Source organism: Nicotiana tabacum, chromosome 7 (assembly GCF_000715075.1).
Source record: "Nicotiana tabacum cultivar K326 chromosome 7, ASM71507v2, whole genome shotgun sequence".
NCBI lineage: Eukaryota > Viridiplantae > Streptophyta > Magnoliopsida > Solanales > Solanaceae > Nicotiana > Nicotiana tabacum.
In genome coordinates, this window is record NC_134086.1 from 178,907,765 (window position 1) to 178,933,314 (window position 25,550).

Below are 25,550 nucleotides of genomic sequence, written 5' to 3' on the forward strand. Positions count from 1 at the left end.
ATATTTTGATGCCTGCTTTCACTTGATCTATGCACCTTAAACTGAATTTTTCCTTTACTGCCAAGTGCTTCATGACTTTGACTATCGTAGCCTTGTATTTATAAATTTGACCTTCTTCTACATCTATGTGTTGAAGTTCAGTTATTATTGTATTTTCATCAGATTCTGTATCCTGCCAGTCTTCTCCGTCCCCAAACTCGATCATATTAATTGTATCGCCATTGTATCTCTCCTTTATAACTGAGCTTTGTGCATATTTAGAGAAAATCACAGTAGAAATTGAATTATAGCAAATCATATCCATATCCCTTTCACTCGATGTTATACAAAGGGGATACATTGTAAATTTTGAGCTTTTATTCAGCTCAAGATATACACATTCACCCATACTATTGTGTATCACTATTGGTGGAGAACCGTTTTGGATAGTGTATTTGATTTCAATAATATTCAATGAAGTATCTATCATAAGTTGTTTCGAAATCACGTCTACAAAATCTTCAAAACTTATATTTGGAGTAACTATTACAGCATCTGCATTGTAATCTACAAAGTTGTTGTCAACATTCCATCAGCCAATATACTGAATAAAAATTGGTAAATTTGCCATTGAAGTAGCCGAAATTAGGTCAAAACTTACTGATTCCTTGATTGATTTTGATTGTAGTTCGTAGTTCCTTCTACACACAAATCGCAAAACTGTATCTACACAGAAATCGTGAAAGGATATACTGAAATTGATCGATTTTGAGTGAAATTTGGAGCTCCTTTGAAGAATTTTTTGGGAGAGAATGTCGTGATCTAGTAAATTGATACGCTTGAAAAACAGGGAAGGAATTGTGATTCTCGGATGGAAGAATCCTTCCTTACGTGTATCTCTAATTTTGGGCTACTTTTGGTAAGTGTTTAATTTTGTGCTAGAGATTGGTAAGTTTGTGTTTAAATTAGCTATTTCTGTACTTTTTCCATCTTTTATTTTTGATTGTCACAGCCCAATAACGGACCCATAAGTGCACACCCAAAACTATATATGCATAATTTTGACTTTATGCTGCTCCGAATTTATTCACGTTCAAATAACTCTTGGGATCACTTGACTAGTTAAAGTTATTGTCCCCGGCTCAAATTCTATTACTAAATTCTTTATGAAAATTTTACCTCCTATAACAAACTATTACACCTTATTTATCATAAATTAAAATAATTTTAAAATATTGTTACTTATAGCTATATTTTCTATTTTATAGTAAAATAGGTATTTATTTATATCTACTATTGAGACATGAAATATGCCAATTATATTCTTTCTCTCTCTCTCTTCCTTCTCTCTCTCTTCGATCAAAAAGGAACAAATCATGAATTTTTGTAGTTAAACCAGTCAAAACAAAAACGGGGACAAATGAAGATGTAGCAATGAATGATAAAGCAAAGAGAATGAGAGGTCTATTATCAAATTTCTACTCTCGAGATCCTAATTCTACTTCTTCAAAGTCGGCGCTCAATGCTGCTTCTAATCATCGTCGGCGTCATCACCACTATTGGCTCATCCTCTTAGGCGAACAGATTTGTCCATGGCTACACCGGAGAAGATTTGAGGGCCGGTTTTTTGTTCGTCTCCATTTTAATTTTTAGTACAATGTATACGCTTGACCGAAAAACGTTATCTCTGGCGAACTTTTTTCTCTTCTTTGCTATTTAGTCACATACAGTGATACAAATATATTGTATTCTATATAAATACACTCAAATACATTGTATGTTTATATAACTAAATTATTTTTTTGTCTGTATTTAAGTATTCTGAAGGTCTGTATTTTTTTAATACAATCGAATATCACTGTGTTTTGTGATTTTTTATTATTTTGAATACAGTCGAACTGAATATGGTGAATTGAATACAATGTATAATAATGAATAATGAATATATGTGAATTGAATACAATGTATACAGACTAATTAAATAGAGTCACTCTATTTATAAATACAGTCGCGCGAATACATGGAATACAGCACAGTAGCAGCGAAATTCATGTAGAATTGACTTTGTTGAGTTAAATTAGGAGTGATATACACTAATTGATCCTGTTTCCGTTATTAAACAACTGTAATCCCATTTTTAGGCGAATTCCACTATTGTATTCATGAATACAGTAGCACGAATACATCGAATACAACCGTATAACAGCTAAATGGTAGTTATAGAAAGTAATTATATATTTAATAGTTATAGGAAGTTAATAGCTACTAAACAACAGTGATTTCTCAAAATTCCTCATTTCTTTTACAATGAAAAGTTAGAAGGTACACCCAACCGAAAGAAAAACGCACCAGAACAAAGAAGCTGAAAAAGACACAGCACTAAGGACTATGACAGAACCAGCATATGGACCACCTGTTGGAAAAATATTAGATGATTATGAAGAATAATAGGTTTTGCTTGAGGCGTGTTAAGGATACTGTCCTTAAGGATATTTCGCTCATACCGTGATAAATAAAATTAGGCGTATCCTCCAAGATTCAACAAACTCTTCTAGTATAACTAGGAGCAGAAACAACAATGCTTAAACAAAATAAAACCCAGCACTGAAAGCAGTTTAGAAGAAGAGTTTTACTTTCTGTTTCATACACTTTTTCTCTACCTTTCAAAGTGATTGTAGAATGAATTATATAGTCCAAAAATGGACATAAGCTGCTAAGCAACGACAACAAACAAATCCATTCAGATTAAGCCATTAATATTAAATAAACGTTATTTTTGACTTTCATAATAGTAACATACAAATCTCATAATATTCATTCAAAGACTATTCAAAACGTTGTTTCAAAATGAAAGTCATTAAGGCTAATCAAGTAGTCAAATTTGATTTCGTTCAAAATAGTTAGGGGTGTTCACGGTTCGATTTGGTCGGTTTTTGATTAAAACCAAAACCAAATCAATTTAATCGGGTTTTTAAAATTTTAAAACCAAAACCAAATCAAATTAAATACAAATCATCGGTTTGATTGTTGTTGGTTTGGCTCGGTTTGGTTCGGTTTTTCGGTTTTTAGTAAGCTAATGATAAGTCGATAATAGTAAAACAACGCTAGACAACAATATGAAAATAATTTGCTAAATTTATGGTTTTTTATATATTTCTTTCAGAACTGAAATTTTATTTACCTGTTTATATGAAAAAAATGAACAAAAAACAAACTAAAAGTTTGCTTTCTCAAACTTTAGCCATTGTTATCTTGCAATTTGAATTTGCTTTCTTTACTCTTGTGGTGGTTTTTTTTCTAACTATTCTGTTAGGCAAAAGTATGTGCAGAGGGTTAGAATTAGAGTCTCTTAATGAAAAGAAAATTGGTCGAGTCCTATTGTTTTGGGCTTAGGCAATCTTTTAAGATATAAAAGGATAAATCAAAATTCAAAATAACAATTAAAATGCATAAAATATTTAAAATTATTTACAAAAAGATATTATATTGTACATAAATAATTATTAAATTTTGTATATAATTAGTCGGTTTGGTTCGGTTTATTTTTCGATTTTTTAAAATAGAACCAAAACCAAACCAAATATTATCGATTTTTAAAATTTAAAACCAAAACCAATCTAAATCAAGAAAAATATCGGTTTACTTAATCGGTTTGGTTCGGTTTTCGGTTTGGATTGATTTTTCGTCAAACCGTGAACACCCCTAAAAATAGTAACATGTTTTCTTGTAACTAGAAGCCAAGACAAGTAAAACACGAATTGATGAAATTCTAGCATAAGTATCAAAATAATCAATATTTTGCTTTTGAGTAAAACCTTTTGCAACAAGTATAGCTTTGTATATATCAATGGAACCATCCGGATTGAGTTTCTTCTTAAAAATTCATTTACAACCAATAGGTTTAGCTCCCGGAGGTAAATCGACTAAAGTCCAAGTTTTATTTTGTAAATTGAATTTATTTCTACATTAATAGCTTATTTCCACAATAAGGCATCAGACGAAGAAATAGCTTCAAAATATGTTAAATGGTCATTATCCACAAGATAAGTATAAAAATCATTACCAAAAGATGTTTCTTTCCTTGGTCTTTTGCTTCTTCTTAAGTCCTCACTTTCAAAATCATTTTGAATAACTGGAACATGTGAAATATTATCACTTGGATAATAGGAGCATCAGAAATATTCTCAAATTTTAAAGAAAAAATATTTTAAAAAAATTCAGCATTTTTTAAACAATAGACTACTAAAAATATATATGATGTACTACTTTCGGCATACCCAATAAACATATAATCAGATGTTTTAGACCCTATTTTCCTTTTCTTAGGATCGGGTAACATAACTTTGGCAATGCACCTTCACACCTTCAAATATTTCAAGTTAGGCGGATAACCCTTCCATAACTCATAAAGAGTTTTACCCGTTTTTTTATAGGGAATCCTATTTTGTAAATAACAGGCAGATAATATGGCTTCACCCCAAAAATTATCCGCAGCACCAGAACTAACAAGCATGCTATTCATCATTTCATTTAAGGTCCGATTTTTTCTTTCCGCTACACCATTTGATTGTGGAGAACGTGCTGGAGTTATCTTGTGTATTATACCTTCTTTCTCACAATAATCATTCAACAAAATAAATTCACTACCTCTATCGGATCTAAATCTTTTGATTTTCTTATCCAAATGATTTTCTACTTCAGATTTATAAATCAAAAACTTATCAAAAGTTTCATCTTTATTTCTTAACAAATAAACTTTTGTATATCTAGAAAACTCGTCTATAAACGTCATATAATATTATTTTTTTCCTCCTCTAGTCATAGTTTGTTTCAAGTCTCCTAAATCAGTATGTATTAAACTTAACAATTCAGATTCTCTAAATACAGAAGCACATGATTTCTTAGTTTGTTTAGCTTCTGCACAAACTTCACACTTATCAATATTCGAAAAATTAATATTTAAAATAAGACCTTCAGAATGCATTTTCTTAATATAAGATAAACTAACATGTCCTAATCTAGCATGCCATAAATTAAAAGAGTCAATCAAATAAGCAGAAGTACTAACATCTTCATTCATAACATTGAGTACAAATAATCCATGGTTATAATAACCCTTGCAACCAAAATTATTATTCGTGGTCAACACGACCTTATTAGATTCAAAAGAAACCTTCAACCCCACTTTTCCTAGTAATCCCACGAGACCAAATTGGCTCGGATACTAGGAACATGCAACACGTCATTCAATGCCAAAGTTTTGCCAGATTTGAGTTTGAGAAGAACTTTGCCTTTTTCAAGAACTTGAGTAGTTCTTGAGGCACCAAGATAGACAACTTCTTCTCCCTCCTTAACTTGGGTGTAAGACACACCATCTTTTTTGTTAGCCCATATGCGCCTAGTGGCACCAGAATCTAACACCCAATCTTTCACATTGGCCACAAGGTTCACTTGGAAAACAACCACAACAATTATATCATCCACTTTGGCTTCAGTCAAATTTACTTTAGCCTTAGTGGGATTGTCATTCCTAACCCTTTTTCGGCATTGAGCAACACAGTGGCCAGATTTGCCACACAAAGCAGTTGCATTTTTTCTTGAAGGTTTGATTGTTGGTTTTGGGCTTATAACCATTTCTTTTTTCATACCTGTTACTTGATTTTTTCTCACAGTTGTTGTCCTCCACAAGGCTGCTCCTAGTAGCAATTTCTTTTCCTTGGTCAACAATAGCTTGCCTGCGATTAAGATTATCTCCACCAAAACCACAATTTTGGAAATATAGGAAAAAGATTTGGCACATGTAATTAGCGATAGAACAACAACAGAAATAATAGGTGCAGCGGGTGTAGTAGCAACAACAACATTAGCAGCGTTATTCTCCATAATAACAGCGTGTAAATATCCTTAAGATTGTTGGAAAAATATTGGATGATTATGGAGAATAAAAGGTTTAGTTTGAGAGGTGTCAATGACATTGTCCTTAAGAATATTTCGCATATATCGTGATAAATAAAAATTAGCGTATTCCTCAGGATTCAACAAGCTCTATAACTAGGAGCAAAAACAACAAAGCTTAAACAAAATAAAACACACCACGAAAGTAGTTTAGAAGAAAAGTTTTACTTTCTGTTTCATACGCTTTTTATCTACTTTTCAAAGTGAATGTAGAATGAATTATATATTCCAAAAGTGAACATAAGTCGGTAAGCAACGACAACAAACAAATCCATTAAGATTAAGCCATTAATATTAAATAAATGTTATTTTTGACTTTTTTTTTTTACTTTCAGAATAGTAACGTACAAATCTCATAATAGTCATTCAAAGACTATTCAAAACGTTGTTTCAAAATGAAAGCCATTAAGGTTAATCAAGTAGTCAGATTTAATTTCCTTCAAAATAGTAACATGTTTTCTCATAACTATAGCACTTCAATAGTCAGGTTAGCCAAAATTGAATTCCAAATAATTTGTTACAGAAAATATTCAAAATAATTTACCATGATAAAGACTCATTAATAAAATATTAAGAAAATGAATCTAGATATAATTTTGAAATATTCCTTTTTGAGATATCAAAATAATTTTTCTATCACCACCCACTATTTCCTGGAATAGACCACATTGAAATAATTTATACAGTTTGACTAGGCATCAAGTTTAATTAAATAATAATTACTTTTCATAATTATGATTTTAAATATATCATATTGTGTATAAATTTGTGATTTAAATTTTTTGTGGCTTATAAACTCTTATCGGGTCTAGCAACTTTCCCATGTCTAATCCAAAGGCCTAAACCTTTCCCCACAATGGTTTATATATATATATATATATATATATTAAAAGTCTAATCTGCAGATTCAGGTGCACACTTGCGAGCATCATTTGGAGCCTGGAGGGCTGACAGATAAACACTGATATTTGCTGTTCCGACTTGCAAATATGTCTGGATTTTAACTTTATAGGTCTTGAATTTTAGAACAACGGACGTCAATGATAATAATTAGGTTAAAGTTTTAATATGTGTACATATGTAATATTTTTTTTAGCACAAGTATATTATTTGAACAAAAATTAGTAAATTCGATCCAACCATATTCTACGTTTAACTACCTAACAGTCAAAGCATTTAATTCGATTCTCAATCCACTGTTTCACTTCATGTTTCAGGTAATGATAGGGAATTATATGCATCTTCTTTAAATGTTTTTGTTTCATTAAATACTTCTTTTACTGTTGTTTGTTTCATTCCTCTGTTTCAATAAATGCTTCACATTTCCTTCTTTTCATTATCACGCCAAAAAAAAGAGAAAGAGAAAGAAGATCAAAATATGAAAGCTGGCTTGTTTTGGAAATTTCGGCAAATTCACGAGTCACGACATTAAAATCTTTGGATTATTTGCCAGCAGTTTTGGTGAAGGGTTCAATTTTTTTGTCTAGGATCCAAACCCAATGCCCCCGCCTAATTTATGATATTTCCCTTAGTGGCGGATGTAGTGTAGTATCACCGGGTTCAACTGAACTCATAACTTTTGATAAGAAATAAAAATTTATGTGTAAAAATTTATTAAAAATATAAAAATAATAGATATAAATCCATAACTTAAAAAATATAATAAATTCAATACTAAAAACTTTAAAAATTAAACTCATAAAATTTACATCCTCGATCCGCCTATGTGTTCACCGAATGCAAAAATATCGCTAAAGTTGTTGTTACTTTATGACAACACAATCGTACGAGAAATACAATTCTTTTTAAATATGCTATATTTAATAAGATCGCAATGCACTTACAAAACTTAAAAAAAAAAGGACCTTTATATAAGTAGTCAGTTATATTTATTGTTTATTTTTTTTTTAGTTATATACATTAATTATATACATAAAATACATATATCATGCATATATTATACTTTCATCAATTATTTTTAGTTTAAATGATTGAATGAACGACTATTTGTAAAGATCCCAAACGATAATTTCTATTTTTCACATTTACAACTTCAAGATACACTAGGACATCATCAACTAGAAATAATAATGATACTGTTAACATTAAGGAATTCAGTCAAGTCAACACTATAACACTACACTTGTTATACCAACAAGTAAGGGTGTACATAGGTTGAGTTGGTTCGGATTTTACAATTACCAAATCAAATCAATTGTGTCGGAATATTAAATCTAAAGACCAAATCAAACCAATAAAACTCGAGTTTTTCAGTCTCGGGTTTTCTCGAGTTTTCGGATTATTCGGATTTTTTTGGGTTTTGTTTCCGATAAAATCTTCGTAAAACAAAACATATAACTTGTGCTCAAAATATTTATTTAATCCTAGTAAGATACAACTATATAAAGTATTTTTCAAGAAAATAATACAAAATATGAGATTTGTCATGGCATTATCCTAAAATATTCAACAATAAAGATAATAAAATTATGTAATATAAATATTGCTAATTAAAAAGCTATAATAAAAGTAAAAATAATCTAAAAGTACTAAGTCATGCTAAAATAAGTAGACTAATAAGGGAGTATTAATTACATGACTAAACGCTAAAGAATAAATAAAAATAGGTTATGCATTTTTATCTAAATTATTGCAAAATAAAAAATAGATATTCAATACATTCCGTTTGGTAGTATTGAATTGAATGTCTTTTGTTAGTATTAGTATTGATTTGATTTTGGTTTGTGTTTTTGTTAGCATTATTTAATTTCCTAATATTAATGGTTATAAAATTTATTGGAACATTCAAAAGTTATAAGTCCAACCTTGAAATAATACCTTAAAAGATAAAATTATGAAAATTTTTAAGAAATATTTATAATTACATCACAATAAGTATATTTATATATTAAATATATCTAAAATTTCTATATATGTAATGTCGGGTTGGTTTAGTTTCGGTTTGACTTTCTTTAGTTAAAACCAAACCAATTATGATCGGATTCTTTTTCAACACCAAACCACAGTCGATTTTTTTTTCTCGGTTTGACTCGGATAATCGAGTTAGTGCGGTTTGTCGGTTTCGTTTGTACACCCCTACCAACAAGCATACCATCAATCTGTAGTTCTTAACTTAGATCATCATTATAATTGAATATATTTCTATACCCAAGGGTATGGACGAGTAGTCAATGAAATAAACGAAGAACCATAATATCTCAGGTTCACATTTGTCGCTGCCATAAATAAAATAAAAAATCGAGTGCATTTTTACAGATATTTACCATTCGCAATGAATCTAGACAGTCGATGGAGATGCATCACATGCCCCTCAAAATATATTTCATTTTTAAAAAAGTGAAACTAGGAAGAAGTCGTTTATTTGATTAATCAAACACAGGTATGACTGAGTAGATCTAACGTAACTTTCCAATTAACGGTAGTATGCACATACAATATTTAATTTAATCCGAATTCAAAATCTTAGGCACATGCCACCAATATTTTAGTAACGAATTACTCGTTCAAAGTGCCGTTTAACATCATTTTCATCACTGCAAAATATTCTTAAACACAACATACATACGGTTACGCAACGCCTTCCTGATGTTTTTTGGAAGGGCAACGTAAGACTAAGCAACTGATATTAGTGCGGTTGTTGTCCGCCAATGAGGTCTGAAAATGTTTGATTGTTTGATCCTCCTTGACACCGCATCTTTGTAATCAGCATTTTCATTCATCAATAAAATCATCATCATCATTCAAAACCCAATTCTCTCTCAGCTTCCGCAATTGCTCATGACATTGGTTTTCCCGCACGGCACTGACAATCTAGTCTAGCGTGCGGAGGGAACCTCATTGGCGGACAGCAACCGCACTGACATTGGTTACTTAGCCTTACGTTGCTCTTCCAAAGAATATCAGGAAGGCGTTGCGTAACAATAAGCACACCTTTAACAACAAAGTATGTCAGTGCCTGCAAACTAAAGCTAAAGCAGCAGCCTTTACCCAGCAACACGACGCTCATGCGCACCATACCTTTTTTGGATTATCAAACTAATCAAAGTCTCGTGAGCTAACTCCTCTCTTTTTTGAGAGATTTTTTTTTTAAGGTGGACCAGTAATTGAAACTAGGCTGCAATTTCAATATCTTATTTCAAACTCAAGTTACTTTGATAATTGAAAAAGTATTTTAAAGGGCTAGTTGACATAGGATTTGAAAAAACTCGGTGACTATAAACTCACGCCTCAACCCTTCTCTAAGAAAGTATTATGGGTTCGAAATCGCGTCTAATTCACAAATCACCCTACAATCTTATTACTATACCTCTTATTACGAGTTCGAAACTTTTCTAATGCTTTTTTAGGCAAAAAAAAATACGTTTTTACTACTAAAAAAATTACATAAATAACTAAAACGCAGTATTACTGTGTTTTACTTTAACGGAAAGTTAGCCGTTAAAGTAAAATGCAGTACTATACTGCGTATTATTAAAAAAAAATATTTTTTTTAAGGAAAACGCAGTATAATACTGTGTTTTCCTATTAATATTGGGCCAGCTATATTTAATTAAAGAAAAACGCAGTTCAATACTGCGTTTATTATACTGCATTTTGCTTTAAAATTTGGATCCGCCAATAAGTGTTCTGCGGATAACTGACATACTAATAATTCAAATACATAAAACGTGGTATTGTATTGCGTTTTTCATAAAAACAATTCTGCACCCCAAGCTTATTTAAAGGCGTTTGAATTTTATGAAAATCCATTCAATACTTTCCTTCAAGCTTCCGTTCATACTTCTCTCTTCTTCTTATCAATTATTTTTTTACAATGTCTGAAGAGCCAAAAATAAGGGTTTCATTAAATTGGGGGGTGAGGTTATGCTAATAACTCTGTGAGGTATAGTTCACCTCCACGGTGTCATGTTAAATTGCCGCTTACAATGGAGTACGATAAATTTGTATCGTTGTTACGTAAAAAATGAGTCAGAGAAAGCGTTCGGTTAACCTTAAAGTAACCGGTAGATTTCTGTATTTAGTGACTCCGCTGGGGTTTGCTTATTACTCTGAGTTTAACATCGAAGATGATGAAACTCTTCGAGATTTTTTGCAAATTTCGGATGAATACAGGGAATTTATTGTAATAAAATTGTTGGAAATGTACGTCAAGGTGGAAGACGTTCCCAATAATGAGGGCGTGCATAGTAGGGATACCCCCCAGTCATCGGGTGGTTATTCTGGAGCAGTTTTTGCCGGACAGATTGCCGATGAAAGAGCTTGCCTTGATTTAAACTTGTCACCACCGGCGAATGAGCAACCACAAAATAATTTTTCTACTTTATATAATCCACAAGACGACTGGTAAACTTCAATTTTTCTACGCTTTAGCGATGTTTATTTTATGTTTGAATTGGATTTGTATTAACACTCATATTTTTCATAGGGGGTACCGCCCGGATATAAATTTTACAAGTTATGACCCCGCCCCTAGCTGGAATATTCGTAGTTCTAGAGTATTGGACCACGGTGGTCCATCCGGGGGTCATCACCAACAAGAAAATATCCATCATGAAACGTCAAGACAGTACGACTTGTAAGTAAAGTGATATATCTATTTCTAAAGTATTTATCTAGTTGGGTAACTTATCATTTTGTTCTTTTTGTGTAGTAAAAATGAGCTTCTTGATGTTGCTGACCTCACACAGTTGCCCATAGACGACGTATTCACTCTTGAGTTGGCAGATGCGCAGAGTTAGGAAGATGATAGTGACTATGACAACAATGCGGATGAGTTTGGAGATGACACACCCTTCCATGATGAGGGTGATGAGGAGGAGGAGGAAGCGGATGTTGAACCTAAGCTGACGAGGGAGCATGTTCCTCCACATCCCACTAGACCAAGAGTGTACGAGTCCCATGTGCCATTTCATGAGCGTAATATTCCCTACTTTGATAATTTTCCAAGTATGCCGAACGTGGATGCCCTCACAAGGGATGATGACGAAATTCGGTCAGCGATATGGGATGAGTCTAGACCAGCTGTTCTGACAAAGGGCATGTATTTCCCCGACAAAGCTCGCCTAATTAGGGCTGTAAAAATCTACAGTATAAGAGAGTGTCGTGAGATGATAGTAAGTGAGTCAACTACGGAGGTATACAAGGTTGTATGCCATAGAGACTTTATGGGTTGTCACTGGATGTTGCGTACCAGCAAGAAGAAATCAGGTTTGTGGAAAGTGGATAAATCTATTAGCACCCACAGATGTGAAATGGACACATTCAATGAGAATCATTTCAATCTGGATGTGGACTTGATTTCTCTTGTCTTGATTCCATATTTGGAAGTGTCCATTAGGTTCAAGATTAAAGAGTGTATTACAGTCGTCCGCCAAGAGTATGGTTGTACTATAACCAAAAGAAAGGCATATCTTGGTCGCAAACGTGCCTTTGAACTTATTTATGGCGACTGGGATAAGTCTTTTTCAAATCTGCCCAGGTACATGGCCGCACTGCAACACTTTAACCCCGGCACTGTTGTTGAATGGAGGCGTGAGCGTAGTCCGGACAGACCCGAATATATTTTCAACTATGTGTTCTGGTCATTTAAAGCAGCAATTGATGGTTTTGTGCATTGCCGTCCTGTAATTTCCATAGACAGTACTCATGTCTATGGAAAGTATCATATTAAGCTTTTGATTACAGTTGCAGTAGATGCCAACAGACAAATATTTCCACTAGCTTTTGCCATTTGTGCCAACGAAAGCGAAGAGACGTGGACGCTTTTCTTGAACCACTTGAAGCAGCACGTTGTCAAACAGCATTCAGGTATTTTTCTAATATCTGATCGACATGGTGGTATTTTAAGTTCTGTACGACACTTGCCTGAATGGCAGGAACCATATACATACCACCATTACTGTGTGAGGCACCTGAAGGCTAATTTCCAGAAGAAATATCCTGACAAGGCTTTGCATGACTTAATGTGGATGGCTGCAACTGACTACCAGCAGTGCAAATTCACCAGGCGCATGGAAGCGATTCGGCAGATAGATCCACGAGCCTATACTTGGTTGATGGGACATGAGCTTCACATGTGGACATTGCATGCTGATGGCAATAGACGATGGGGAGCCCTCACTACAAACATGTCGGAGTAAGTCTGCCCGTGGACTGCCTGTCACTGCGATGGTCTGTATGACATTCAAACAAAGTGTGGAGAGGTTAGTTGAAAGGCATGGAGCTGCATCGACATTGATGGATAGGGGTGTTCAATTTATGCCAATACCCATGAGAAGATTTGAAAGGTATAGTAGGCGAGCACAGTGGCATTCGTTTCTACAGTACGATGATGACCGGGGTATTTTTGAAGTTAAGACCGCTATACGCGGACACCGTGGAAATAATCTACAGATGGTGAATGAAGCCAGAAGGTTTTGTTCTTGTGGGAAATGGACCATCTATCATATGTCGTGCGCACATGCGTTGAAGTGCTTTCAACAAGTTGGATATGGGGCAACCAACTATATTGATAGGCAATACAGTGTTGCTGAATACGTAGACACGTATAGCGGGAAATTGCAGCCAATAGGTGTTGAGCATTATTGGTCGCCGGAACCTTTTAAGATGATATGTAACAAGGACTATTTGCGCAAACTACAAGTGAAAAAGAGAATGCGTATACGGAACCAAATGGATGTTGGTGACACCGTTTATGCGCGTAAATGTGGCATATGCTCGCAGCCAGGACACGACTGTCGTAAATGTCCTTCAGGTGGTGAGCGTGGAGGTGGTAATCCAGCTCCTGGAGCAAGTTCGTCGAATGTACCCAACTATCAAGGATACCCCTAGTCTTTTGTTTTGGTTAATATGTGTCTGTACTTGTGTATGTTGCAATATATATCAAATAAAATTATGTTCCACAATTTTGTTACATCTTATTTTTTAATGTGACGTTTTGATATGGTTGTTCAAATATTAAACTTATTTGTGTTAGTAAAGAAGACCAAGAATGTGGAATAAAAAATTACGTATTAAAAAGTAAATCTAATATGTAAAGCGTGGTACAATAATACGTTTTATCTATTGTATTGTCGTTCTCAAAAAGTTGGAATGACTGAAGAAAAAGCTGTTTAATTGCAGAATAACTTTAATATGTAAAGCGTGGTATAATACTACGTTTTGTTGAGTTGTTATGTTGTTCTGAAAAAGCTGAAAACCATGTGAAAAACCTGTTTTGTTGCAAAATAACTTTAATATGTAAAGCGTGGTTTAATACTATGTTTTGTTGAGTTGTCATGTCGTTTAACTCCATAACTTAAATGTAGTATAATACTACATTTTGTGTGAAATATTGACTATAAATAACGGGCGCATGCTACTTATGTTCTGCACTTAACAATAACCAAAGTTTCTCTTTAAGAAATGTCTGAACAACCCGTTTATGTCCCAAGGTGCTATTTTAGAGAAAAATGCAGTTTGTACAAATGGTGGCCAGATGGTGGACGCCGCTACTGGGCATGTATGAACAAGGAGGACGAACAACCCGACAAGCCTACATGTGAATTTGAGGTATGGATGGATGAACCATGTAACCAGGAGTACTACAAAGAAAGAATTTATGATCTTCATATTACCTGTACGAGGCAAGCGATACGCGACCGCCGAACCAACCAAGAAATTGATGAGTTGAAGGTGAAACTCAATGAGGTAGAAGAAGAGAAAAAAAAGCTGGAAGACCAACTCCAGTGGTTGGAGCAAATAATAGTACACGGTCGTGACTAAACAGTGGCTTGTACTTGTTGAGCGTACTAGTGTATCTTTTCATTAGTTCTACTAGTGTATCTTCTAATGGATGAACCACTGTTTATTTTTGTTATGTGTATCGTTAGATTTGCCGTGTTTGTGTTTGTGTTGTCATGTTTAAATAAAATTATTGTTCAAATTCTTTCACAATAAGGTGTGTCGTTAAACTAGAATTGTTGCCATTATCTACATAATGTATTATTTTCTTCATAGAATTGTTCAAATATTCAACGTATTGGTGTCACTAAAGAACACCAATCTAAAAAATTTAAAAAAAATTATGTGCAAAGCGTGGTATAAGATTACGTTTGTAATATGCAAAGCGTGGTATAGTACTATGTTTTATGGAGTTGTCTTGTCAATCGGAAAAATCTAGAAACGCATGTGAAAAAGTTGTTTCCTTGCATCTTAATAATATGTAAAGCGCAGTATAATACTACGCTTTGTTGAGTTGTCATGTCGTTCTGAAAAAGCTGAAAACCATGTGATAAAACAATGTCGTTTCAGAGAAATTTAATATGCAAAGCGTGGTATAATACTACGTTTTACGTGTATGTAAAGCGTGGTATAATACTACGTCATATGTGAAATCTTGCCTATAAATAACTAGCGCATTCTAGTTATATTTTGCGCTTAACGACAACCTATAACAAATATTTCCATAAAACCAAAGTTTCTCTTTAAGAAATATCTCGACAACCCTTTTATTGCCCAAAGTGCGACTGTGGAATCAAAAGCATGATGTACGATTGTTGGGAAGAAGCTGGACGCCGCTACTGGGCGTGTATGAACATGATTTATAGGCAACCCGGCGTACCTACATGCAATTTTAAGGTATGGATTGATGAACCATGTGAGCAGGAATATTACAAAGACAAATTGTATCATCTTCATGATGTGTGTACGGGGCAGTGGGACAGAGAGCGCCAATCCAAGCTTCAAATTGCAGAGTTGAAGGCGAAACTCAAGAAGGCGGAAGAAGAGAAAAAAAAGTTGGAAAACAAGCTCGAGTGGATGAAGCAGAGAATACTAGGCGGTAGTGACTAAACAATGACATGTACGTGTTGAGCGTTGTAGTGTATCTTTATGTTTCATTTGCCCAGTGTTTTCATTAGTTCTACTATTTGTTTTTGTGTTAGGTTTGCAAGGTTTGTGCTTGTGTTGTACTGTTAAAGTAAAATTGTTGTTCAAACGCAATTAAAATAAAATTGTTGTTAAAAGATAAGTGTTACCATTATTTACATAATGCACTATTTACACAAAGTAAAAACATAAGTAAATCAATGAGTCCCACAGCCTGTGTGCTTCAGTGCTGCTGCTGGCCTGAGTCGCATCGCCTCTCGCTCGGGTACACTATCTGGATCATCATCATCAAGCCGCCTCTTTATGTGAGGATGTGCAGCAGCATCGACACCACAACTGGCAGGATCGGAAGAATAGGCCGCCGGGCTGTCAGCAACCTACAAAACAACTACTAATCTTAGCATGTGAAAAAGTATATTTGTATTGTACGTGTTAAGTCAAAAAACATTTTCTCACCGTGGTCTCGTCGGCCTCCTGAGTATATGCATCCGTGATGTCCTCATCAAAGCATGTAGTGGCCTCAAAGATAGGCTGGGATGAAGCCTTCATAAGAAAGTTAAAAATTAATTAAAGGCAACTCATTAAGGAAAAGAAACAAATTGAACTTTTAAAGTAATACAAACATACCTGCGCCTGTGGTAGATCCGCATCAGCCGCCGGGGATGAAGCATAACTCAACCTGCGCCCGCCATCCACGTCCCGGGTCGGCCGATCCTCAGCTATAGTAGATGGGAATGCAAAGTACTGGTCTACATACCGTCGAATGTACCCATGATCGACAATGCTCCTGACGGGATGACCTGCGATGCTGGCAGAGATAGCTGAAGGTTGTATGACGGCATGCTGCTGGAAAGCTCATCTACCTGAGGTATATAACCCGGCTGATCATCTCCAAGATCCTCATCTCCAAAATCTTCATCATGTCCCTCAACAGGTGGGTCGACAGGTGCCTCAACGCCCCATTGTTGGGGACCACATCCTCTCCATCCCCCGCGACCCCGTGGGGAACCCCTCCCTCGTGCCCTACCCTGCCTCGTGGGACAGCCCTACCCCGATGGCAGTCCTCTGGCATCGCATACTGAGCCTCGTGATCCAACCTCGCGCCATCTCTCGCTTAAAACAGGGTCCGACGAGCCAGATCTGCCACCCGCTGGTCATACTTAACGAGTGCAGCACTATCGGTATGTTGTTGCATCTCCTGTCCCAACCGGTAGACCAGGTGATGCCCAATAGCCTCTGAAACACTTAAGATATTAAAAAAATAACGCTATATAACAAATATAAGATATTAATAAGCCACAAAACATACCAATGACTCGTGTCTCCCGGCGTATGATCTGTAGTGCTCGCCAGGTACATGAATGGGGTTCCCGATCATCAGTCGGGTGTGACGGCGGTACCATGACGTATACAGATGAATAGTGGCCTCCTGGGTAAATGAAGGTGGTGGCGGAATACGGTACTCTCGCTGCTCCCAAATATGGACCTGCTGCTCTAGCCATCCCATAAATATATCGTCCAAGTGTAGGTACATATTTACCTGTCCGTCCACCAGTATATCTAACACATCCCTGACAAGGGGGAGATTATAATGAGCATCGGTCCCTCGGTAGTTCCCACCCTGGAGAACCCACCTAGAAGCTAGAGGGAGAAACGGATAAGCCTCACCGGGCACAAGTGGTGGTAGAGGTGGTTGCAATGGCATGATCCACTGCCTGGCCCAAACCTAAGATAAAAGGTTGATGTAAAATTTATGAGTCATTTCGACCATATAGAATTCAGAGTAATGAACAGAGTATTCGAAAATGTTGTCACCTGTAGGAGGGGCAGAAATCCACATATGTCCACCACGCAAAGCATGCTCGCTCGGCACATGCTCCTATACAGGTATGCGAGAACAGCAGCACCCCAGTTGTACAAGGGTAAATCATCCAGCTGCTGAAGATGATGGAGAGAACGCATACTCACTAGACTCCCCGAAGTGTTCGGGAACAAGACACACTCGAAAAGCAGGAGCAGCGCCAACCGCGTGTACCTTTCAATATGGAGATCCTCCGTCTCGCTGGTAATGTCTGGGTGCAAAAACTCCATATGATTTCTGATGCCTGACAAAGCAACGCGACTGCCCCCTCTCTGTACAGCGTCACCCTGAGGTCTATAAACAGAAAACTGCCCCATCATATCCAAATATTGTCCACGCGTCATGGATCTAATGTACTGGGGCAGTGCCACAGCCCGTCCATCTACGTGCAGCCCGTACAAAACCTGAACATCCTCTAGCGTGATGGCCTCTCCAGTGGGCAAGTGAAAAGGATGCGTCTCCGATCTCCACCGCTCCACCAAGGCCGTGATGAGAGAGCCCAATCCGAAAAATCGTATAGAAGCCCGTAGCCTATAGGCGCGCGACTACGCGGGCATGGAAAGGATGTTGCGCAATGAACTCCCACAAATCGTCAGGTCTCCTGGCGCGGAGAGGCTCATCCGATAGTTGTCCCTCCCATACAAAGGAGGACCTATGGTCGCCCTGCAACACTAATAGCTGATCCTCGGCAGGTCCAGGATGCGCATGCGGAAAGTCCATGTCGTCTACTATAATTTAAAGAAAATTAATTGTGTGTGTTAGTTTAATAAATTAAATAATTATTTTTAATATTGGACTGAGTAATTATCTATGGGTTCCGGTCTCGATTTTTAAGGCCCGGTAGCACCAAGTTATCCTTAATTATTATACGTGTCAATTTCAATATTTTTAGAATTTTGTTAGTTTAATAAATTAAATTAAAATTCCTTGTATTGGACTTAATAATTATGTATGGGTTTCAGGCTCGATATTTGAGGCCCGGTAGTACCAACCTATCCTTAATTATTATGCGTGTCAATTTTAATATTTTTAGAATTTTGTTAGTTTAAGGAATTAAATTAAAAATTATTGAATTGGACTGAATAATTATGAATGGGTTCCAGACTCGATATTTGAGGTCCGGTAGCACCAACCTATCCTTAATTGTTATGCGTGTTAATTTCAACATTTTTAGAATTTTGTTAGTTTAAGGAATTAAATTAAAAATTATTGAATTGGACTGAATAATTATCTATGGGTTCCAGGCTCGATATTTGAGGCCTGGTAGCACCAACCTATCCTTAATTATTATGCGTGTCAATTTCAACATTTTTAGAATTTTGTTAGTTTAATAAATTAAATTAAACTTCCTTGAATTGGACTTAATAATGGGTTTCAGGCTCGATATTTGAGGTCCGGTAGCACCAACCTATCCTTAATTATTATGCGTGTCAATTTTAACTTTTTTAGAATTTTGTTAGCTTAATAAATTAAATAATTAATTATTTTTAATATTGGACTGAATAATTATGTATGGGTTTCAAGCTCGATATTTGAGTTAATTTGACAACATATATTAATTTTTTTACTTTTGTAAGTTTATTTTTATAAATTAAATAATTAATTTTGTAAAGTGTAATTGGATAGAGTCTGCAGTTACTACATACTTAAACTACAGAGACTCTACGCTAAAAGGCTCTACATTTTACTACGCTAAAAGGCTTTATATTTTACTACGCTAAAAGACTCTATATTTTACTACGCTAAAAGGCTCTATATTTTATTACGCTAAAAGGTTACAATTACATATAAAAACAACAAACATAACATACAAATATGAACAACAAACTAAATAAATAATATTTATTTATTATTTAAGCAAATAAAAACATAACATTAACATTAAAAATTATTTATCAAATTTTAACAATTTTTTGTCCCAAAGCTAATAAATCAATCCGGGTATAAATAAGATACAAATTTAAACACAAACATAACACAAATTAACATGGAAACATATTCAACAATACAAATATGCATGTACTATACGAGTTTCGACATAAACAAAATCGAAATACCTCGATTTAAGTTTTTTGAAATTGATTCAAATTGAATTTTTGCACTCGAATGAAGGAATCCAAAGCTTGTCTGGTGTGCTGGACCTATGCTCTTTGCTTTTAGGGTGACGGGTGGGGCCCGGGAGGGGACCAGCAATGGAGTTTTTTTTAATGGTGATGGTTGTCGTTGTCTTTGGGAAGAAGGGTTTTTTTATTTAATTAAAGCAAAATAGGGAAACATAGTACAATTCTGCGTTTAAGGAAAACGCAGTATTATACTGCGTTTTCCTTAAAAAAATAATTTTTTAATAATACGCAGTATAGTAATGCGTTTTACTTTAACGGCTAACTTTCCATTAAAGTAAAACGCAGTATTATACTGTGTTTTAATTATTTATGTAACTTTTTTTTTGGAGTAAAAACGTATTTTTTGCCCAAAAAGGCATTAGAAAAGTTTTGGACTCCTCTTATTACTATGCCAAAGCTCAGGGCATTCTAAAACTTCCCGAATTTCAACATCATACGACAGCTACAACCTCAACAAACTCAGCTTAATTCCATACGTGGGGTATGGGAAGGTAGTGTGTACGCAGCCTAACTTCTACTCTGCAAAGACGGAGAGGTTATTTCCGATAGATACTTGGCTTAACAAACGATAAATATAAAGCAACAAATAATAACGACAGTAATATAATAAGGTAATGAAAGCGAGTGACAAATTATGTTCCATGGGATATTTATTATCTAAATATCTTGTTCATGAATGAAACTATTGCGTGCTGATCTACTGGACCTGATCTAATCCCTAACTCAAATTATGTTAGTACTACTACATTTGTGACTTCATTTTCAAAGTACTAGAGGACCACAAGAGGGAGGGAGGGACTGACTCAAATGAGAAAGTAGATCATACAGCTAATCAAATCACATGCAATGTCTACTCAAATAATAAAGCAGCCACGTAATATGTACAGAAATTCCACTACATACAAACACATAAAAGAACAAATTCAGTCAGAAATCACAACCAAACACCACTAATTCACCAGCCTAGAAAATATCTAAAGATACTACAAACATCAGAGTACCACAGAAAGTGGGAAACAGGAACATGTAATAAGCACCATCATCGGTAATTCCGAAATTACCAGGTAACCAGAAATTTACAAGAGGACATTGTCAAATTACTAAAAAAAAAAAAAAAAAAAAGCAGCCCAGTCTAATCGAGGAACAGTCTAATCGAGGAAGAGTCGGACCACAAACGTTTATTGCATACAAATTTACCTAAATATCTGAGATTATTTCCACGTCTCAAACCACATGGAAATAACTTTAACCGTTGTCAAATTACCAAGTGATTAATTAGTAATAAATAAAGATGGATCCTTTCTAGTTTTTAGGTCGAAACAGCAGCAAAAAGAAAGAGATCTAACATATCAGAGGCCAAATATTCAAGCTAGAAACAAGAAAAAGAAAGGAAAATAGGAATTTAAAAAAACGACATTAAATTAAATCGTCCAAAAAGAAAAACAAAAAAAGAGGGACAACAGAGCGAAATTAACCTCCATGGTCAATCTCTACATCATACTTGTAACTGCTAATGAGAATTTGAAAGAGAGCTTAATTTTACTCTTCAGGTTTTCTGCAGAGAATCATATGCATAGGAGAGAAAATGCCTTTTTCACCACCTTTAGACAAATAATCAGCAGTCACGAACAACATCTCGTGCACATCAACTGTACCTTTTGGTGCAATTCCAAGAAAAGCAAGAATCGTAACCAAAATATGGTTCCTCCAGTAAGCAATTCTCCCCATTTTCAGCCTCGTCCACCACGGGTTCGATGGCGGTCTAGCCAAATCTTTCTCTTTCACTACCTCAAATCCCACTTTCTTAGCAACTTCAGCTATGTCCTTGTAACTCCTCAGCCCTGGTAAAGCGTCACCCCTTTCAATTCCGTGGATAATTTCGACATGTTCCGGGTCTTCGGGTCTGTACAATTCGGTTGTGACCCATTCATAGGAAACGTAAAGGGATCCGGGTTTCATTACCCGGTAGATCTCCTTATACACTTCTTCAAGCTTAGGAGCGTGACACGTAGCTTCAATTGAATAAGCTCCGTCGAAGCTGTTGTCTGGAAAGGGCATTTGCAGGAAATTGCCGCAAACAACTTCGCATAAGGAATCGAGGCCAGCTTTTTTGTTGTGCATCCGGGCTCGTTTCACCTGATACTCATTAATTGTGATGCCAACAACGTTAGCCCGTGAATGGGCCGCAATAGCCCGCATCGGCCCGCCAACGCCGCAACCTGCATCCAGAATGCGAGCCCCGGGCTTAACACCTATTAGATCTACAGCCATTTCTTCGTGAATACGTGTGGCTTCACGGTGAGATTTCCCAGGGATAGAAGGGGAAAAGTGAAAAGACTGACCCCAACCCCATTCGTAAATATCAGTAACTAGATTATAGAACGTATCGACGAAAGCCGGGACTTTATCGGCGGTTTCGATTTCTTTAGGGCGGCGGAAGAAAGACCAGTATTGTTTATAATTGTCTTGGACATTCTCTTTCTCGATGGACCCGCCGGAAAGTTGGACGGCGCGTTTACCTTTAACCTCGGCGGAGCCAAGGATGCAAACGAACCAGTAAAGTCCACCGGCAGCTAGAAGAGCGGCGGTACAAATGAGAGTGAGAGAGTCCATTTAGTGGGACTGTGGGAGCGAGAAAACAGGAAAGTGATGAGAAGAGAGCAAAATGAAGCGTGAGAAGTGGTGTGGCTTTTTATGAAGAGAGCGTGTGAAAAGTATTTAGCATGAGGACAAAGTGACAACCAACTGACCAAGTGATATGACACGTCATACATAATTAAAGTTCGAATATTTTTGGATTGTATAAGGAAATATATTGTTATAGAGAATAAATATTAGTATAACATAATATTAAACTTAGTTTCTAAAATTTTTAGTTTTTATAGTGAAGTGTTATTATATAAGGATAATGTTATAGAGAGGTCTGTCCGTAGTAGCAATATTTCTTTGTATATACTACCATTTCTATTGTCAAAAAAAAAATACTACTCCCTCCCATTTTATGTGACCTTGTCTTCTGGATTTCATATTGTTCTTATTTTTCCTACGATTTTTGTGGTAATACTAATATTGTCTTCTTTTGTCTTTTTTTTTCTTGAGCTGAGGGTCTTTCGGAAACAATCTCTCTACTCCTTCGGGGTAGGGGCAAGGTCTGCGTACACACTACCCTCTCCAGACCCCACTAGTAGAATTTTACTGGGTAGCACACTAACCTCCCAGACCCCACTAGCGGGATTTTACTTGGTTGTTGTTTACACACTACCCTCCCGAGACTCCGGTAGTGGAATTTTACTGGGTTATTGTTATTGTTATTGTTGTTGTTGTCTGGTTGAATAAAAAAAATTAAAAAAATGAAATTCTATTTATATAGAATAAATTTAAAAATTATAATTTTAAATATAAAAAAGTGTAAATTTCAAACATACTAAAGCAAAACATGTAACACATGAAATGGGACGAAGGGAGTATTTTTTTTTTCTTTTCAGCTGTATATATACTATTCATTTGATTTGATTTAATTACCAATTATCCTTGTGACTCTGGATTTGATTCAATTCTCTTATACTGTATCTTTTTGCAATCTACGTCTTATAAAATAAATTAATAGTAATTAAATGTCTTTTAAAGAGTCCTGATTTGGTGGCTCTATTTCCTAACGGAAAGTCTAGCGGGAATTTGCACTTTCTGATTTTGGACGCCTAAGACCAAAGTATCCATATAGAATTACTCGATTGTCGTATTATTTATTAAGAAAGATTTAAGGCATTTAAATTTTGAAGTTTGATACTTTGAAAACTGAGGGCGAGGGGCTTGTATCTTATTTTCCATTAACGCAAAAAAAGATTAATCTACTTTAAGCATATCTTGACATTTCGGCTCTTTGCCTTTTGTACACGAGACAATCACGTTTCCTCCATTTTTTATTGAAGAATTTTGATTTTGCAAAGATTATTAAGAGAACAGTGAAGAAACATGCTTTGTCATATTCCGGGGATGGCCTTGCTGGTTTGGAGGGCGGTCATTCGTATAGATGACCTGAGATCGATCCCCCTCAATATTTTATGGGTCGAGCCTATCGCATTGGGTTTGTCTAGTGTAGTTTATATTCTCTGTATGGTTTGCATGCTATTACACAATAGTGATTTACCCATTACACATAGGGGTCGTTTGGTAGGATGCATTGGATAAGCTAATGCATGCATTAGCTTTGTGTATTAATAATATATTATTTGGTAGACATTTTGAACTTATGCATTAGTTATGCAAGCATTATACATCCTATTTGGTATTATCCTATGCATAACTAATGCATAGAAAACAATGGTATTAGCAATGCAATGGGTTTTAATGCATGCATTAGCTTAGTTAAAGACAAAATTGTCCTTCAAAATTTATGCTTGATTAAAATATGCTAGTTAGTATATTAATGCAAGTTCAAAATAATTCAAATAGTGAAAAATAAAATTATATCCCTAGTAAATAAATAAATACTTAACATATTTCCTTTTTTATAAATAAATATTTAATTTTATTTTACAATATAGGTAGACAAATAAAATAATTTTTTTTCAACTTTTTCATATAAAAACATTTCTCAATATATGTTTCTTTTAAAAAGTTAGAGTGTAGACTAGTTTTGAGGGCATTTTTGTAAACAAACAATTCTTTTAGAAACTATGCAATGTTTTAATACATCAAATCAAACAATGGATAAGAAATATGTCAGCATAACTAATGCAAGCATAACTAATACCAGCATTACTAATACACCCTATTCAGCATTATTCTTATGCACCCTACCAAACGACCCCATAGAGTGCTCATCCGAAGGGCGGAGGTTTTACCGGTTGCGAGTTTTTTTGAGGTTCCAAAAAAAATATATGCTTTGTCATAACTTGACTTTGGTATATTTAAAAAAGAATTGAATAGATAGGTAAAATTATTCTGAAAAATAATAAATGTACGTCTTTGGAATTATTTTGTGATATTTAAAATGCACAACAATTAAAAAAACTATACTACCTAAAAGGAAGAATTGACAATTATTTCGTGACAAACAAAATAATAAGATTCTGCTCGAATATTCTAGGGAAAGATAAATGTATCGGATCTAACTATGGAATATGACAACGGTGAAGTTACACTTCGATCTACTTTGTTAACTTTTCAAGCAAAATTATAAATCAGATCCACGTTCTTTTCATTGTGTTACTTTTCTTAATTCACTTTCCTTTGTTTCAAAAATAATATTATGGTGCTTTTGTATTATTATTCGTCTTTATCCTGATTGTCTCAACAAAAGTTGCCGATGTACACATCATCTTTTCATTGGCAAAAGTAAAATCAATTTTAAGGGAAAAATGAAAAAGAAAATGAAGTTAACGCACCCAAATAATGGGTACTATAATCATCATTGTAATTTATCATTATGCTATTATTGCAAAAAAATCAGCTAAAAAGAATAATAGAAAAAGTTCTCGAGAAAAGCTGAGATTCAAATTGTTGGCTCAAAAAATTGTAAAGTGAAATGAATTAAATGATCACACTAATTTGCCACTGAAACTGGTAAATATTAATATATTATGATAAAAAAAAAAAAAGTTACTATTAAAGAGACGTTCACATACCTTTTTAAAATATTACCTCCATGATACAAGTCACACCGTGCAGTTTAGGAGCAAAAATTTTGTTCATATAGTCAAAGTGGACACATGGAACATTTTAGGGTTCTTATCCACACATAT

General features: G+C 35.0%; 1 protein-coding gene across 1 annotated transcript; it reads right to left on the reverse strand.

Annotated features, from left to right (window-relative positions):
- Window positions 1-21,207: 21,207 nt before the first annotated feature.
- Window positions 21,208-22,451, reverse strand: LOC107764502 (24-methylenesterol C-methyltransferase 2). Its single transcript, NM_001324850.1, is given in 1 exon segment — window positions 21,208-22,451. A coding segment is annotated over 1 exon segment (1,074 nt). The 5' UTR covers window positions 22,420-22,451; the 3' UTR covers window positions 21,208-21,345.
- Window positions 22,452-25,550: the final 3,099 nt, after the last annotated feature.